Here is an 18946-nt window from a genome sequence, read left to right as displayed (position 1 = left end):
TTAAGTGCTTAAATACCACAATTATTACTATTAAAATGAGTTTTTCCACCACCATCTTGAATTATCTGGATAATTGCAGGTTTTCACCACTTGTTGCAGATGTAGACCTGACTAAATGTTTTGGAGAGATTCCTATCTAATCTACCAATTCAAAAAAAAAATCGTGGAAGGCAAATATTTTCAAAGCAGCCTATCTGGGAAGTTTCTTATCTACAAGTGTATTTTTCCCAAACAAAAAATTTGGAAAACAGAATTTATTTTCTTCCTCAGACCCAAGAGGGCACTAGAAAGGTCCATTTATGGTCATGGGGGGGATAAAAGAAAAAACGCCTCTCTCCATCTTTCCCTCACCAATCTAAAACTTAGGATACGCCTGTATCCTAGGGGAAAAGCACAAACATGGCAGTGCATAAATCATATATAAAGACTGCAATGTCAAGCAAACCCTTACTATAGTTCCCTCCCAAGCCTACAGATAAGGGCAAGGAGGGAGAATTGTGCTCCATTTGTATCTTACTGAACTCCAGATCATCATCATTATCATCAATAGTATTTATTGAGCGCTTACTATGTGCAGAGCACTGTACTAAGCGCTTGGGAAGTACAAATTGGCAACATATAGAGACAGTCCCTACCCAACAGTGGGCTCACAGTCTAAAAGGGGGAGACAGAGAACAAAACCAAACATACTAACAAAATAAAATAAATAGAATAGATATGTACAAGTAAAATAAAAAAATAAATAAATAGAGTAATAAATATGTACAAACATATATACATATATACAGGTGCTGTGGGGAAGGGAAGGAGGTAAGATGGGGGGGGATGGAGAGGGGGACGAGGGGGAGAGGAAGGAAGGGGCTCAGTCTGGGAAGGCCTCCTGGAGGAGGTGAGCTCTCAGTAGGGCCTTGAAGGGAGGAAGAGAGCTAGCTTGGCAGATGGGCAGAGGGAGGGCATTCCAGGCCCGGGGGATGACGTGGGCCGGGGGTCGATGGCGGGACAGGCAAGAACGAGGTACGGTGAGGAGATTAGCGGCAGAGGAGCGGAGGGTGCGGGCTGGGCTGTAGAAGGAGAGAAGGGAGGTGAGGTAGGAGGGGGCGAGGTGATGGAGAGCCTTAAAGCCCAGGGTGAGGAGTTTCTGCCTGATGCGCAGATTGATTGGTAGCTTATGCTACCAATCCAGATGCTTATGTAAATGCTTATGTAAATGTTTCCTCATATACACCATTTTCCCACCAGAGGCAATAAGTGTAAATGTCTATAACTTTCTGACACCCAAAATTTTTTTAGCTTCAATGACTGGATGGACAGATTCCATTTTTAAAACCCTTGCTAGTACATCAAGAACACTCAACTAAAAATATTAGCTCTGAAATGCATTTATTTGGCAAAAGAAATGCTTTATTAGGAATTTGATTTCCAGGGTCAACAGTTAAGTGTCTGTCCAGCAGATTAAACTCCTTGAGCCATGCCTAAATGAAAATACTTTTGAGATCCAGTAATGGTTTCTGTATCTTTTCTTGACACCTTTTGAGTTCATCTATACCAAGCAACCACTTTCTGAGTACCCTGTAAAATGTCAATTGACTATTATTTAGATACCAATAATAGTGATGTTCACTATGCCACATCACCATTATTACAGTCCTTTGGAAAACTTTCACGTTCCACAAACTCTAAAGCCCTGTTTGTATTTCCCATAGCCACTAGTGTCAACATGGAAAAAGCTTTTTCAAAGGAACCATTTGTTTTTATCAAATTCTTTATTGACATAATTAATTATTAACTTTATACCCTATTTTACATTTTACCCATGACTAAGAGCATTCATTTTTCCCTCTCACCATCTTGGCTTTCTCAGGCTCTTGTTTTGACTTAATGACCCAGACACCTTGAATGATAACACTAAATTCTAAAATCCAGCTATCGGTGAATTTCCCTACATTTTTCTGGGAGAGTCCCTCTTTCTCCCACATTCCCTCATTAAAGGAAGCTATAGCCAACTGGCTAAATCAGAGAACAAGCAAAGCACTAAGCAAACTGCCCTTGCTCATTTGCAGACAATACAACAGCCAGGTGGTTAAAACAAATTCCATCATTACATGGAATGTTATTAAGTGTTTTTTTTACCAGTTATTCGTTTTTATTGAAAAAACATTTCCGCGTATGTATACTGCTATTGACCTGACAGCATATGCTGGAAATGGAGAAATTTCTAAACATTATGTTCTATGCTGCATGCTTTATCTGTAGAATCTTTCATTTGCAGGAATAAAGAAACAAGATTTTGCTTTCTGAAATTCAAGACTCACAAAACATAATAATTCACTCAGTTTGTAACACTACTTTAGACTGTTTAGAGTCTAAAAAAAACAAAGCCCAGGATACAACATCAGTATTGGTCATCAAATACTTTAGAACAGATAACTCATTGAAACAGAGAAAAAATGATTGCAATTTATGAACAAGTCTAGAAAAAGAACACACTGGAAAATGAGAAGCAATTACTGTATTAGGTGAATGATTCTTTTAATAAAAATTCTACCTCAAGCTTCTCTAAGCTTTATGAATGGCATCAAGAAATATCATTTTTAAATAACAATTTTTCATTCTCCATATCAATCAATCAGTCAATCATATTCACTGAGCACTTACTGTTTGCAGAGAAGTATTAAGCTCTTGGGAGAGTACAATATAACTGAGTTGGCAGACATGTTTCCTGTCCACAATGAGCTTACAGTCTAGAGGGGGAGGCTGACATTAATGTAAATAAATTACAATACTTATCTGCATTTTCATCCCCACATCAGTAGGGAGGGAAGCAAAAAGAAGGCAATATCAGGCCTGGAGGATCCACCAGGGTCGTTGGATATTTATTTGAAGGTACAGTCTTTGGACATAGTAGGTTCTCAACAAATACCATTGAAAGGAAAGTCAGTGCTATTCCTTTGCTAATAAGAAAAATCAATTTTGAAAGATGTTGACGCCACCCTACTCCCGCCTCCACAAACACTCACACACACACACACCACACACACCACACACACTTTCATTACTAAAAAAACCACTGATGTTCTCCAAAGAGAATCCTGGCCCAGCCTCCTTTCACTGAAAATGTTATGCTAGGGCGCATAGTGAGCTTTGAGGACAAATACTGACACAAAGTACTTATATTTTTGTCTGCAAATACCATGTGTTGTTGAAGTTTTTTTATATACAATATCCCTGGATACAAGCTGAGAAGAAGTGGAAAATACCATAATGTTGTGATCAAAATATTAACTTACAATGAACTCATTCTGATATAAAATCTTTTAAAGCCAAACCTTTGTGTTGAATGCAATTTGAAGATATTTTACTGTTCTAATTCTCTTCTACTGTCCTACATTAATCAAAGCTGTAACCCCTGTTGTCTTTGCACCACGAATCAGAATGTGCCCCTGGCGAAGAATGAGGGAAAAGTCAACAGGAATTAAGTTTCAGTGCAACTGTTTACTCAACTGTGGCCTGCAGTTATTGAAATTTTATCCGTGGTTTTGTGTGACTACTGCAGTAATGAATTCTGCATGGCTGTGATTTTCTCACTGATGGTATTCTCACTTCAAATAAAAACTTGTAGGATGAAAGTGATTGGAACAACCAAAGTCTATCATGTTTAGTATTATCATTTCTTTGAGCTGTTTAATTGTGACAGTTTACAGTCTTCAAGAAACTCTAATAAACTTAGTCCCTTATATATTTCTGTTCCAGTAGTTTTTCCTTGGTTTAGCTGCAGCTTCTTCTCCACCAAAACAACCTGCTAATAGGTTCTTAAAACACCTAGAGAAAGACTTAAACAGCTGTCTCTATATTACTTGAAAAAAAGTTTGTTTTAAAAGGCCTCCACCTACTATAGTAAGAAAGTGGGCTTTAAGCATAGAAATATTCATGATCACCTTTCCTCCTATAACACCCAGATGAGTTGTTCCAAGTCGTTACTTATGAAATCGAAACGGGTTTCAAAATTTGATCAGAAATGGGTTACATAATTACTAAGTTGTGACAGTAACTTACTAACAAAACTTATGAATGTAGACAATTCTATCAAATGTATAGTGATGAACACTAATGATAATAGTAGTAATAATAATAATAATGTTGGTATTTGTTAAGTGCTTACTATGTGCAAAGCACTGTTCTAAGTGCTGGGGTAGATACAAGGTAATCAGGTTGTCCCACGTGGGACTCACAGTCTTCACCTGCATTTTACAGATGAGGGAACTGAGGCCCAGAGAAGTTAAGTGACTTGCCCAAAGTCGCACAGTTGACAAGTGGCAGAGCTGGGATTTGAACCCATGACCTCTGACTCCAGAGCCTGTGCTCTTTTCACTGAGCTATGCAATAATTATGTTACTTGTTAAGTGCTGACTCTGTGCCATTCATTCACTCACTCAATCGTATTTATTGAGCGCTTACTGTGTGCAGAGCACTGTACTAAGCACTAGGGAAGTCCAAGTTGGCAACATATAGAGACGGTCCCTACCCAACAGTGGGCTCATAGTCTAGAAGGGGGAGACAGAGAACAAAACAAACCATATTAACAAAATAAAATAAATAGAATAAATATGTACAAATAAAATAAATAAATAAGTAGAGTAATAAATACATACAAACATATATACATATATACAGGTGCTGTGGGGAGGGGAAGGAGGTAAGGCAGGGGGGATGGGGAGGGGGAGGAGGGAGAGAGGAAGGAGGGGGCTCAGTATGGGAAGGCCTCCTGGAGGAGGTGAGCTCTCAGTAGGGCTTTGAAGGGAGGAAGAGAGCTAGCTTGGCGGATGTGCGGAGGGAGGGCATTCCAGGCCAGGGGGATGACGTGGGCCGGGGGTCGACGGCGGGACAGGCGAGAACGAGGCACAGTGAGGAGATTAGCGGCAGAGGAACGGAGGGTATGGGCTGGGCTGTAGAAGGAGAGAAGGGGGGTGAGGTAAGAGGGGGCGAGGTGATGGAGAGCCTTGAAGCCGAAGGTGAGGAGTTTACACTGCCAAGCACTGTTCTAAGTGCTGGGGTAGATGCAAGATAATCAGGTCGGATACAGTCCCTGTTCCACACAGGGCCCACAGTATTAATCCACATTTTACAGATAAGGTAACTAAGGCTCAGAGAAGTTAAGTGACGTGCTCAAGATCACACAGCAGGCATGTGAAGGAGCCAAGATTAGAACCCAGGTCCTCAGACTCCTAAGCAAATGCTCTTTCCACTAGGCCATGATAGGGAACACAAGCTATTTTGCTTTTATTCTTCTAGTGTGAAATACAAAATGTGCTATTTAAGTGATATTTTGAAGAGTGCCCAATGTAAACAATACGTTCACAAACATTTTGGTGGATGACTCCTTCAGGATACTGAATTATTTTTCACTTTCAAAATAAAACTCAGAAGGTGATTTTTCCAAATAGCTGGAAATATTTTCTTTAAATAGAGGTTTTTGTGGTTCAAAACTTAACAGTCAACAACCCCAACTTCTTTACACCATAAAGGAATATCTTCTCTTTCATATAAAGGCATGAAAAATGGTACAACAAAATTTTAAAGTTTGGTGAGAATGCAGATGAAGCCAGCTGACAGTACTGATGTGTCTATATATTTATACATATACCTAGACATTCATATATTATTCACCTTTGGTTTTGGTGATAAATTATCATTTGCTGGGATCTGATCATACGGTCAAAACTTAATGTACACCACAAGTCTCCCAGGAGGTATAGCTGTTCTCTGATATAAGGCATCAGGGAGAGAGGTTTATATAGAAATTGGTACACAGCCAGTTCCTACCACCAGAAAGGAAAGGAACTATACATCTTTTGGTTCTCTCATTCTCTCTCTCTCTCTCTCTCTCTCTCTCTCTCCCCGCCCCCCCCCACATCTCCCTCCCTCCTTCCACCCCCAGCCAAAAACTGGTTTCACTGTTTGATTGAGAAGGTGAACCAGTCAGCCTTGGTTTCTCAAATGCCATCATCTTCATTATTAATAATGATACATTCCTGATCCTAATAAGGAAGATGGAGGGAAAATAGTGACTGCCTGCACTCTAAAGGTTCTTACTGGCTTAGAAGGCCAAAATGCTATTTTGATCAGGTCTGTGCCCTACTCCAAAAAAACTGCTGTAGCTAACAGTACTCTTCTCTTCCCTGCTCCTTTACCAAACAGAGGACTAGAGAGGTGAGAGCATCCTGAATACTAAATGAAACAAATAGTCACCAATTCCAAAAGTGATAGAAAGGGGGGAAAGAGTGTCTTTTGAGTAAATAGAATCTATATGACTCTGTAGCGTGGTCATCATCCATTTATCAACACAATGTCCAAAACAAGTTTCATACATGGACAATATTTCATAATTCTAACTTAGTCCATAATACAATCAGTACTAAATACATCCATACTTATGTACATCTTCCAGGGCTGTCAATAGGATTCAATAGGAAATGGCAGCCGACCTTGGCCACACGTGGATTTCTTGAGTATGAAAAAACACACTCTCTGACACCCATCATATCTATCCACATATTCATACTCTTCCTTAAAAGCAATCATTTTATAGAAACCTAGAAAGTGAAAGTGTTTTTATGGGTTACATAAGATCTAATTTTTCCCTTAGAATCAAGTGGTAATATATCTTACAGTACCTGCTGCTGCTGGAGATGTGCTAAATCTGCAGCACCAATTTCAACTGAAGGTGTCTCGCCGTTCGATCTCACTTCCCGCAGGCTGCTGCACTCTAGTAAGTGGTTACCACTGCTTGCTCCATTCTGAATGGCTGAACCGTTGCTTTTTGTCTCGGTTCCAGATTCCTGCATCATGACTCAAAAACCTGAAATAAGAATTGGGGAGAAAAAAAGCAGCTGTTCAAACAGTTGCTGTATATAAGGGACATGCCCTGTTTCAAATCTTACCCCAAACTGTAAACATGTGTTATTTCCTCTCATACAATGTAATCTTTCATTAAGGGTTCAGACTACCACTCTATGCTTATTTAGCTGATGGCCCAGCTAAAATTTTAGCAGTGCTTTCCCAGTACACTATCTTTTGATCAGCATATTTATTCCTTTGAGTCAGATTCTTAAATGAACACCACAGCAATAACAAAATTTCTGTAATTACATCTGAATGTTTTCTTTTGAAACCGCCAAGTCATTCCAAAGAACATATGAGGCACATGCAAAATTGATATACACAGGAGCTGAAAGGTGAAGCTGCACATGCACTGCTTATGCTTTAATTTACAATACTTTATTTTGTTAATAGATAACTCAAAACAGTCTGAAATAGCCAGAGGTAACTACTGAAAATTCATTTTAATGGCATAAATCTGTTTGCCATCCAGAAGCTCCTTGGTAGCACGTAAACACTGCTGCACTCAGTTCTCCAATATGATCATTAAAAGCTCACAATTTCCAGAGCAAAAACAAATCCTAAACTTTGCCCTTCATCTTCTAGTTAGTTTTATCATGAAAGGTACCCAAGAGGTACCAGTCAAAATTAATTATTCTTTTACTGGATTACAGCAACTGGATGAAGCAGAACTTTGGTTAATCACTTTAAAGGCATGTTCACACTGTCAACCTGCGGTTTGTGCGTCAGGTGTATATTTATGCAACTTCCAAGTGGGACTAACTTTCATTAAGGCAGGTAAATAGGCATTGGGTGAGTCTGTCCCAACTCATTTCATAGAATCTGAAAATTCTTTCCCTTCAATATCAAAGATCTGGGAAGATGTATGCAAAGAAACAAGACCTTTTCAATATGACTTCATGGGTACCCTGTTTTTCCTGGATGACACCATACATCCCTAGAGAAATAGTGATTGGGGTATGTGTGTTTTTGGTGTGGGGAGGCGAGTGGGGGGATAGGGTAAAAGGAGCTTTCAAAATCAGTCAATTTCAAGAAGGATCATAATCATGATCAGTATGTCATAGCTGAGAAAGGACTGAAGTACATCCAGTTCTCTTACAATGTGAGGGTTGTGTTCTTGTAAAGCCCCAAATTAAGGCAAACTCAGGCTACCCATGTCATGCATCCATCTTAGCTTTGAACATCCACAGTATTTTTTTTCTTAATGGTATATGTTAAGTGCTTACTCTGTGACAAACACTGTTTCAAGCACTGGGATAGATACAAGTTCATTAGGTTGGACTATGTTCCTGTCCCGCATGGGGCACACAGTCTAAGTAGGAGGGAGAATAGGAGACTGAGGCACAGAGAAGTTCAGTGATTTGCCCAAGGTTACACAGCACGCATCTGGCAGAGTCGGGATTAGAACCCAGATCCTCTGACTCCCAGGCCCATGCTTTTTCCACTACATGATGCTGCTTCTCATGTTAGGATGTTAGCTTTGGAGACTATCAGTCTCTGTTCCTTCCTATCTACCTCACCTCATCACCCTAACCCTGGAGAAACAACTGACTGAATCCTTTCTCTTTCAAGCAGTTTTTAAATGCTTTTAAAACATTTTTCATTTTTTTCCTGCATGCCCTGTCTGGAAATTAAGCAAATGATTAAAAACAAGTGAGAGCTTTATCCAAAGATAAAAGAATCTGGAAACTACACATTTTGAAAGATCTTAAATGACTACAACCATTTCCTGTGAGGATAAGGACTCAGTCCGGGGAAAACCAGATTTCATTCCCAATATTGTTCTTGCCCAGGGTTAGAGGAAGGCATTGGTGGGAGAGGGGGGGAATGGGGGGGGGGGACACTGTGAAGCGACAAAGGCAGTAAATGGAAATTGGGCAATTGCCTTGGATCCCACCCTTTCAGTGGGGCTGGCTTTGGCCAGCCTCCCTGGGTAGCTGCCTTAAGCACTGGTACTGGCTCCCATTACTTCTCTCCCCACACTGGGGCCAATGGCTTCTATTCAGGGCTGTTCAAGCCTAAAATCCAGGACCCCTCTTGGCCAGAGCCATTCGTTCCCCATCCGTGGCCTCCACCACATCACCACCCACACCGGAAGCACTCGTCTCCTCGCCTCATGTGCGTATTTAGCCCAGGTCAGAGCCTGTTGCCTTCATGGGCTAGGCTGGGCTGGGATCCAGGTGGCCCCTTGCTTGCTCAGAACTTGAATAATAATGATGATGGTATTTATTAAGTGCTTATTATGTGTCAAGCACTGTACTAAACACTGGGGTAGACTGGGAAGCAACCTGGCCTAGTAGATAGAGCACGGGCATGGGAGTCAGAAGGTCACGGGTTCGAAACCTGACTCTGCCACCTGACTGCCCTGTGACCTTGGGCAAGTCACTTCACTTCTCTGGGCTTCAGTTCCCTCATCTGTAAAATGGGGAGTACGACTGAGAGCCCCATGTGGGACAGGGACTTTGTCCAAACTGATTATCTTGTATTTACCCCACCCAGCACTTAGAACAGTGCCTGGCATATAGTAAGTGTTTAACAAATACCATAGTTATTATTATTATTATCATTACAGGTTGATATGAGCCCACGGGGCGCATAGTCTTAATTCCCATTTTTAATTCCCATTTTACAGATGAGGTAACTGAAGTCCAGAAAAGTGAAGTGACTTAACCAAGGTGACACAGCAGAAAAGTGGCCAAGTGGGGATTTGAACCCCGTCCTTCTGACTCCCAGGCCCGAGCTCTATCCACTAGGCCATGCTGCTTCTCTTAATTTAACAACTCAAAAACCCCTCACTACTGGCTTCAAAGCCCTCCATCACCTTGTCCCTTCTTACCTCATCTCCCTTCTCTCCTTCTACATTCCAGCCTGCACACACTGCTCTTCTGGTGCTAACCTTCTCACTGTGCTACAATCTCGCCTGTCTCACTGCCAATCCCTGGCCCACATCCTATATCTGGCCTGGAAGGCCCTCCTTCCTCAAATCCACCAAACAATCATTCTTCCCCAACCTTCAAAGCCCTCCTGAAGGTGCACTTCATCCAAGAGGCCTTTCCAGGCTAAGTCCCACTTTTCCTCAGCCCCACCTCCCTTCCGTGTCACCTTGACTCTCTCTCCCTTTGCTCTTCCCCCCCCACTCCCCACCCCACAGCACTTATGTACATATGTACATATCTATAGATCTATAATTCTAATTATTTATATTGATGCCTGTTTACTTGTCATGATGTCTGTCTCCCTCCCACTCCCCCAGACTGTAAGCCCTTTGTGGGCAGGGACTGCCTCTCTTAATTGCTGAATTGTACTTTCCAAGCACTTAGTAAGTGCTCAATAAATACGATTGAATGAATGAATGAATGAGCTTGAATTTGAACTACTCTAACTGGCTCTGAATGGCTCCTTGCTCGCTCTTAACAGCTCAGAAACAGTTAGAAGAGCATGGAGGACATCAGTGGAGAAGGTTCTGCTGTTCCAACCTCTTCTCTCCATGCTACCAGGATTTTCTGGTCAGAATTACAGAAACAGTGTAGCCCTGATGGGGCCCAACCTAGAAGCAGAATTGCTCCTGTCTCGATGAAATGTCTTTAGTACACCTGGTTTCTTATTCATTCATTCAATCACACTTACTGTGTGCAGAGCACTGTACTAAGCACGTGGGAGGGCACAATACAATAATAAACAAACATATATTCTGCCCACAATGAGCTTCCAGTCTAGAGTCCTCCAACCTTAACGCACCTCCGAGTGAAAGGATAAACACATCTGAACAGAAGAGAAAAGAAAGAAAAGGTTTGCAGGTATGTGGATGGGCAAAGGAATGATTAGCAATGCAAGCCCGTAGGAAAGTCATGAGGCCAAGCAGGACATCAGAACCATATGTGAGAATAAAGTAATTCCTTTATATTTTGTGTTTCCTTGAAATATTATGATATTAAAGAAAATCTGGGAAATTGTTGAATCACTAAAGACAAAATCCACTGAAACTCCAGACAAACTCCGTTCCCGCCCAAAACGGGACGTATTAAGCAATCTGTCAAGTAGTGACAGTAAAGTTTTGAACAGAACAGCAATGAATTGAAAACAATGCTATCATTAAGATCCACGGCCAGGAAAATATTTCTCCAAGAGCCTTGCCCTGCTGTTATTGTCTCTTGACTACAGTCGGGTAAACCAGTCTGAAACTTAAGCTGGCAATGACACTGAACTGGAAGGAGAGGGGAAGAGCAACCCTCTAATGAATAAGGATTAAGAAGGCCCAAATTCTTTCTCCATGCAAATTCCAAAGGATGCTGCCAAATCCTACCGTACAAGTCTCGTAGGACTAATGCCAAGAAGTGCTTGGCTTGTTAATAGAAATTTGGCTTTGAGAGAATGGCGATTACAGGACTAAAATTCCATGAAGGTATATTTTAGTCTAAATATAACCCTTAATTAGCCAAGTGCCAAAGGTAGCATGCAGGTTCAAAGGTAGCAGGAATGATTTCAAAACAACTTACAGTCTCGCAAGTTCTCCAAGCCCAGTCGTAATTTTACAACATATTGAAAAGAGCATGAGATCCTTTCTTTAAAAAAAAAAAGAATCAAGAATAACAGAATCTTGTAAAATTACAAATGGAATCAGGACTGCAGGTGGTTTTAATTACCTCAGCAATTCACAAACCCTTTCACATCAGCTGGACCAAGGCAGGGCACACTGGCTAAAATGCACACAAGGAAGATTTTGATGAGGAAGGCATAGCATCTGGGCAAACAGTAGGCAATTTATGGTTATCAAGCCAATCATGATTCTTCCTGTAGCTCAATGTGGCTCTTGAGGAAGGCCTCTGGCTGAGGAGGGGACCTCCACTTAATACCCCACAATTTGAAGTGTCCCTACCACGCACAGCACTGTCATTGCATGGCCTGATGGAGTCAAGAGTCTGGGAAACAATTGACCAGGATTCTAATACAGGCTCTGCCACATGCCTGCTGTGTGACCTTGGGCAAGTCATTTCACTGCTCTGTGTCTCAGTTACCTCTTCTGGAAAATGGGGATTTAATATCCATTCTCCCTCCTACTTAGATTGTGAGCCCTGTCGGGGACAGGGACAGTTTCTGACCTGATTATTTCGTAACTTCCCCAGTGCTTAGAACAGTGCTTGACACTTAGTAAGCATGTAAGCAAATACCATGATTACTATCACCTAAAAGCCATAGCACATGGTTTGGGGGAGCACTGGGCTCTCCACCCCATTTTTCCCAGGAAGGGAGTTCCCACCCCTTCATGGAGGCAAAACGCCACTCACCATGGAGGCTTCCAAGGGCTCGGTGACATTTCAGAGAGAGAGGAAAAGAGGGAAATTGCCACCACTGATCCAGACCCAGAAGAGGGTTGGAGGTGGGACACATGGGAAGGTGCAGGAAGTGGAGCTAAAGCCCCGGAAAACCTTTCGCCATACCACAGCAACAGAGTCAAAACCTGTAGCTGGCTGTGGGGTTGGTATCTTACCAGCATGCAGCTCCCCGGGTGAGGGGGAAGGGCTTCTATCCTCTGCTGGAGAGTCCAGATGGCCCCTCCCCTTGCCTGGCCACCTGGGTAAGGGGCAAGCCAGGGAGTAGAGTCTGCCCTCTGCCAGTGGTGGTCCACTGGACTGTGCTTCCTCTTTCCTCTCCTTTCTCTCTGACCCTTCCCTCCCCTCTCCTGTTTTTCTTTTTTTCCCCTTTCCCTCTTCCCTCTTCCTCCCACTTTCCTTTCCTTTCCCTTCCTATTCCCCTCTGTCAGCAATAGCATTAAGCTGTGCACAGCCTGGCATGATGGCATTACACCGGGACCTCTAAATGGTATGATTGGCTCTGTGTGCGAGTGGCTAAAAGGTTCTATTTTGTTTGGCTCTTCTGCACATAAAGGTTGCCAATCCCAGGTCAAAAGATGAGGAAAAGGAAGTGTCAACCCCTTATCATCATCATCAATGGTATTTATTGAGCACTTGCTATGTGCAGGGCACTGTACCAAGCGTTTGGGAGAGTATGATACAATAGAGTTGGCAGACATGTTCTCTGCTTACAGTGAACTTACGGTCTAGATGGGGAAACAGACATTCTTAGAAATAAAGAATTTATAACACACAATTTAAAGATATGCACATAAGTGCTGTGGGGTGAGGTGGGGGCAAATATGAGATGCTCAACGGTCACAGACCCAAGTGCACAGACTGCACAGAAGGGAGACCAGTGACCTAAGCCTCTCTCCATTAAGTGGGAATGTTGCCCCTTGCCATTGAGATATGTCATTTTAGAGTGCTTCCTGATTCACAGCTCCTCTTCAAACCTCATTTGTCAGCTATGGATAAGAGTTCCTTTACCCTGTCTGTTTACAATGGGGTATTGCAACTCTTCACACAGATGTCAGTCTTGTCAGAGTTACCCATGCCTTAGAGTCTCTCCTCTGCTTCGTAGCGTTCTTCATTTAACACCCACCTACAGTGTCCTCTATGGGTTTTCCTGGGATACCGAACAGTCCTAAAATGCAATGACCCCTGAAATATGAGTGAGTCGCTTACTGCATATAATATCTGTGTCTCTAAATCTGCATTTGTTACCTCTTTGAAAGTTCTCATCTGCAAAATAGCTCTAGGAATAGTAATTACAACTACTTCCTGCTGAAGATCCCATACTCTGAACTTTAGGAAACCCAAAGTAGATTATTTTTCACCAAGGGTATGAAATCTCTTTTTCAGTTTTTCCAACGAAGTCTGTATGTTTCAAGATCTGCCAACCTACAGTGTCTTTACAGGGAGGCTTTTCCAAGTGGGCAGATATCTGGGTTGCTGTTGAAAATTAAAATTGTGAAGCTGTCAGAATCATTTATAAAATACAGTCAAACAACAAACAAGCCGAGGAGGCACTTGAAGCTCAATTATCCTGCCAGTAGCCCCACGAAGCTCTTAATGATGACTAATCCTATTGATGTCCAAAAAGGAGATGTGTGTTCAGGAGGTATCAGCAGACGGGAACGAAACTGGAACCTAGGTTTTCACACACTCATTCTCAATTTACCTTGCCACAGTTTCTATCCTGATCTAATCCATGCATTCTGAAACAACTCTATTCCTTTAAAAAGATGCTAATTTATTTTGGTTGATGAGGTAGCTGTTCGCTGGAAGTATTTGGAAAATTCATTATTTCTATGCAAGTACAAGTTACTAAACTAAACCCATGTTTATGTCCCCTTGGTTACAATGTTGATGCAGGAAAGTTTAGGAAAACACAGTCCTTTTACCATGCTTGTGCAAGATTTTAAGCTTACAAAAAGTTCAGTCTTTATTCCAGGGCAGTTAATTAAGGTTGACCAAGTCAGGCAGAAGTAAATTAACTTGGCTGATCAATTATTTATATGAAGCAGAATAAATGCCCTTAAAGAACTTGGCCTAGCCACAAAAGGATGTGTAAATTAAACTAAGCACAGATTGATAAAATATGCTTCTATTTTGTGGCGAGAAATGAAGAAAAGTTAATATCAAAGTTACTTTTCAAGAAGTGATCAAGTGATTTCCCTTCCCTCTGCCCCCAAATATCGTTCTCCCCCTACATACAATGTGCATAGGGGGACATTTTCCTGCAATACTATAGAGGTAATGGAAAACCTTTGCAAACTCTTTGAGAGAGGAGACGCTGTGTCTGTTATGATGGATTGGTCATTTTAAAATCAACTAATGCTATGGAAAGTTTGTAAACTGATTGCTTCAAAGGGGATACTTGAAAGAGAGTGTTTGTCAGCTAAGCAAAATCTATTTTTAATTACTCATATTACATTTCTGAGCAGGGAAGCCCTCAAGGTATGTTTCTTTAGGAAGCTCATATTACCCACTCACTTCAGGCAATGTTTATCCTTTGGCCAACGAATTGTCATTTCTTCCTCCATGAACACAAGCCAATGACACACGATTCCCTCAACTACACATTACTCTATCTCGGGCAAGCTGCACCCACCTCTAGTTCTCTACCTCTGGGCAAGAGGTCCATCCATCATTCTGCCTGCCAAGCTATCTAGTCTGCCAATCTCTACTTTGCTTCAAATATACCTTGCACCAATGTATCTGACACCTGTATGCTTCCAGATTTCTTAATTTGGAATGTCTTCTTGAAGGGAGATTTTTGCAAATGCATTGCTTCATTGCACTCTGGGTGATGGCTATCTTATCTCCCTTTAGCACATGTGGTTGACCACCATTTCAAGTGCCATACAAAAGCAATGTCTACACAATCTGGAAAACAATTGCTGTGTTGGGAAATAGAGCACAATGGGGCTGTGGTCTCTACCTTAATGAACTGGCTGTTTCCCCTTCTTGCATAAGACCTGGGTGAAAACCGAAGGAAAAAATGAGAATTGAGTTCAAGCATTTTCCTTAGTGCAAGGAAAAGCCAAGTTGACAGCCATATCCCTGAAATTGCTCTCAGAAGTAACCTATGACAGTAGCCTTGTTGACTGAGTCAGCCCTGCCTTTGGGTCAGTTATCAGGTTGTGAGTGAGGGGTGCCCAAAGGTGTGGTTGAAAGGTCAATCCCACACCTGCTCCCTCCAATGTCACCTGGACCTGCTTCCAGGATCATCAATCAATCAATCAGCAGTATTTATTGAGGGCCTGCTGTGTGCAGAGCACTGTACTCAACTCTTGGGAGACCACAATAGTGTTGGTAAACATGATCCCTGCCTTCCAAGAGGAAGATGTTAAAATCAATCAATCAATCGCATTTATTGAGCGCTTACTGTGTGCAGAGCACTGTACTAAGTGCTTGGGAAGTACAAGTTGGCAACATATAGAGACAGTCCCTACCCAACAGTGGGCTCACAGTCTAGAAGGGGGAGACAGAGAACAAAACCAAACATATTAACAAAATAAAATAAATAGAATAGATATGTACAAGTAAAATAAATAAATAAATAGAGTAATAAATATGTACAAACATATATACATATATACAGGTGCTGTGGGGAAGGGAAGGAGGTAAGACGAGGGGGATGGAGAGGGGAATGAGGGGGAGAGGAAGGAGGGGGCTCAGTCTGGGAAGGCCTCCTGGAGGAGGTGAGCTCTCAGTAGGGCCTTGAAGGGAGGAAGAGAGCTAGCTTGGCGGATGGGCAGAGGGAGGGCATACCAGGCCCGGGGGATGACGTGGGCTGGGGGTCGATGGCGGGACAGGTGAGTACGAGGCACGGTGAGGAGATTAGCGGCAGAGGAGCGGAGGGTGCGGGCTGGGCTGTAGAAGGAGAGAAGGGAGCTGAGGTAGGAGGGGGCGAGGTGTTGGAGAGCCTTGAAGCCGAGGGTGAGGAGTTTCTGCCTGATGCGCAGATTGATTGGTAGCCACTGGAGATTTTTGAGGAGGGGAGTAACATGCCCAGAGCATTTCTGGACAAAGACAATCCAGGCAGCAGCATGAAGTATGGATTGAAGTGGGGAGAGACACGAGGATGGGAGATCCGAGAGAAGGCTGATGCAGTAGTCCAGGCGGGATAGGATAAGAGCTTGAACGAGCAGGGTAGCGGTTTGGATGGAGAGGAAAGGGCGGATCTTGGCAATGTTGCGGAGCCGAGACCGGCAGGTTTTGGTGACGGCTTGGATGTGAGGGGTGAATGAGAGAGCGGCGTCGAGGATGACACCAAGGTTGTGGGCTTGTGAGACGGGAAGGATGGTAGTGCCGTCAACAGTGATGGGAAAGTCAGGGAGAGGGCAGGGTTTGGGAGGGAAGACAAGGAGTTCAGTCTTGGACATGTTGAGTTTTAGGTGGCAGGCAGACATCTAGATGGAGATGTCCTAAAGTCAGGAGGAGATGCGAGCCTGGAGGGAGGGGGAGAGAGCAGGGGCAGAGATGTAGATCTGGGTGTCATCAGCATAGAGATGATAGTTGAAGCCATGGGAGTGAATGACGTCACCAAGGGAGTGAGTGTAGATCGAGAACAGAAGGGGACCAAGCACTGAACCTTCGGGAACCCCCACAGTAAGGGGATGGGAGGGGGAGGAGGAGCCTGCAAAAGAGACTGAGAATGAACGACCAGAGAGATAAGAGGAGAGCCAGGAGAGGACGGAGTCTGTGAAGCCAAGGTTGGATAGCATGTTGAGGAGAAGGGGGTGGTCCACCGTGTCGAAGGCAGCTGAAAGGTCGAGGAGGATTAGGATAGAGTATGAGCCGTTAGATTTGGCAAGCAGGAGGTCATTGGTGACCTTGGAGAGGGCAGTTTCCGTGGAATGTAGGGGACGGAAGCCAGACTGGAGGGGGTCGAGGAGAGAGTTGGTGTTGAGGAATTCGAGGCAGCGCGTGTAGACAACTCGTTCAAGGAGTTTGGAAAGGAATGGTAGGAGGGAGATGGGGCGATAACTAGAAGGTGAGGGGGGTCAAGAGGGGGTTTTTTTAGGATGGGAGAGACATGGGCATGTTATGGGTATGGGAGGTGGCAGAGTATAAAGATACATATAAAAGTGTGTGAGACTGTGCCCTCCTCCCCCCTCCACCAAACACACACACCTCCCTACAGAGAGTTCTACAACCAGAACCAGCAACAACAGTGCCATCAGCCCTACTGTCGGGAAGGTTGGGACTGCTGAACTCTGATCAGCCTACTGGTGGTGTGGGGGGAACCTTTAAACTACTCCTTCAGCCAGAAGCACTGTAGTTCTTATTGTTCAGACTATTTTTATTGTTGTCTTTGTTTTTATATTAATTTGTGGTTTTTACACAAGCAGATTCCTTGTACATCTGTTACCATACTCCCCCACCACTCTTACACTGTGGGCCAGACCCCTGTTTGAATTGTCTTCCTCGTGCCTTTCCCTAAGGCTTAGCAGAGTGTTCTGAACATGGTCAGTGCTCAATAAAGACTACTGAATGAATAAGTGTTTTAAAATGAAACAACAACCTTTCTGGAGACCTTTCATATTGATTTGGTTAAAGAAACAACAGAAAGCTCAAAAGAAAGCCTCACAAGGGTTCCACTCTTTCAGAATGAATTTTAAGTAAGATTTGCATGTTGCTGTTAAATATATAAACTTTTCAAGAATCATATATCAGTAAAACACAATATAACACTGCTATTTTCTGAGGTGCACAGAGAAAAGAAAACTGATTGCTTAAAAGGTTTAAAAAGAAGTTCCAGTAATGAGGAAGAAGGTTTTTTTAAGCTCCTCAGTCTGGGGCAATTATACTGAGCTACTAGTCAGTTGATCGTATTTATTGAGCACTTACTGTCTGCAGAGCACTGTGCTAAGCACCTGGGTGAGTACAATATAAAAACAACATATTCCTTGCCCATAACAAGCTTACAGTCTAGAAGTCAAGTCTCCACACTGTATTACTGGAAATGATTTTTTCAGCCAAATAATTTCCCAACCTACCCTGAAGCTATTCAAGGTAAACCTAGCTTTAAGTATCAAACTATCAAAGATCACTAGTACCGTCAACGACACGTCTGCCTAACTGACACACGGAGATTTTATTTTGTCCAGTCATAAACCTTCAGCCTTGCTATTGCCTTCAGGATCCTAATGAATGAGTCATCATTAAACACTGATGATGTACCAAGCACGAGGCTAAATGCTGGGGCAAATACAATTAATCAGATCAGATACAGTTCCTTCCCAACTCGGGCCTTGCAATGTAAAAGGTCGAGAAAGTGGCTCCCCATTTTACAGATGAGAAGACTGAGGTAGAATGACACAAGAGCTTGCCCAAGGTTATACAGGAGGAAAGTGGCAGAGGTGGCATTAGAACCCGGATCTCCTAATGCCCAGCCTTTCTTTCTCTTTCTGCTAGGCCACCCTTCCTCCAAATGGTGGCCCCCAAAATTCAGGTGCGCTGGCTGCAGCGTGAAGAAAGCAACACAGAGTCTCCAGCCCTGGAAGGTGGCAGCCGTCAATCGGGGCAGCTATGGACTGATCAGGATGAATGAAGGAACATGCTCTATTACAGATAAAAAGCCATAACTGCTGAAACACATGCTGTTAAAGGAGAGTGGCTGTATGCTCAGTGTGGGCAGGGAATGTGTCTGTTATATTGTTATACTGTGTCAATCAATCAGCCAA

General features: G+C 42.9%; 1 protein-coding gene across 6 annotated transcripts in view; it reads right to left on the bottom strand.

Annotated features, from left to right (window-relative positions):
* The window catches only part of FOXP1 (forkhead box P1), a 358788-nt gene that overhangs the window by 262297 nt on the left and 77545 nt on the right, over positions 1-18946 (bottom strand). For all 6 annotated transcript variants that reach the window (XM_038740740.1, XM_038740739.1, XM_038740742.1 and 3 more), the window contains one exon: positions 6672-6856. In XM_038740740.1, coding sequence (XP_038596668.1) covers positions 6672-6845 — 174 coding nt within the window. In that variant the 5' untranslated portion in view covers positions 6846-6856. The remainder of the gene's footprint in view (positions 1-6671; positions 6857-18946) is intronic.

This window comes from Tachyglossus aculeatus, chromosome X1, assembly GCF_015852505.1.
Source record: "Tachyglossus aculeatus isolate mTacAcu1 chromosome X1, mTacAcu1.pri, whole genome shotgun sequence".
Lineage (NCBI taxonomy): Eukaryota > Metazoa > Chordata > Mammalia > Monotremata > Tachyglossidae > Tachyglossus > Tachyglossus aculeatus.
Note: the sequence above shows the minus strand (reverse complement) of the source record. Positions and strands in the feature narration are given on the sequence as shown.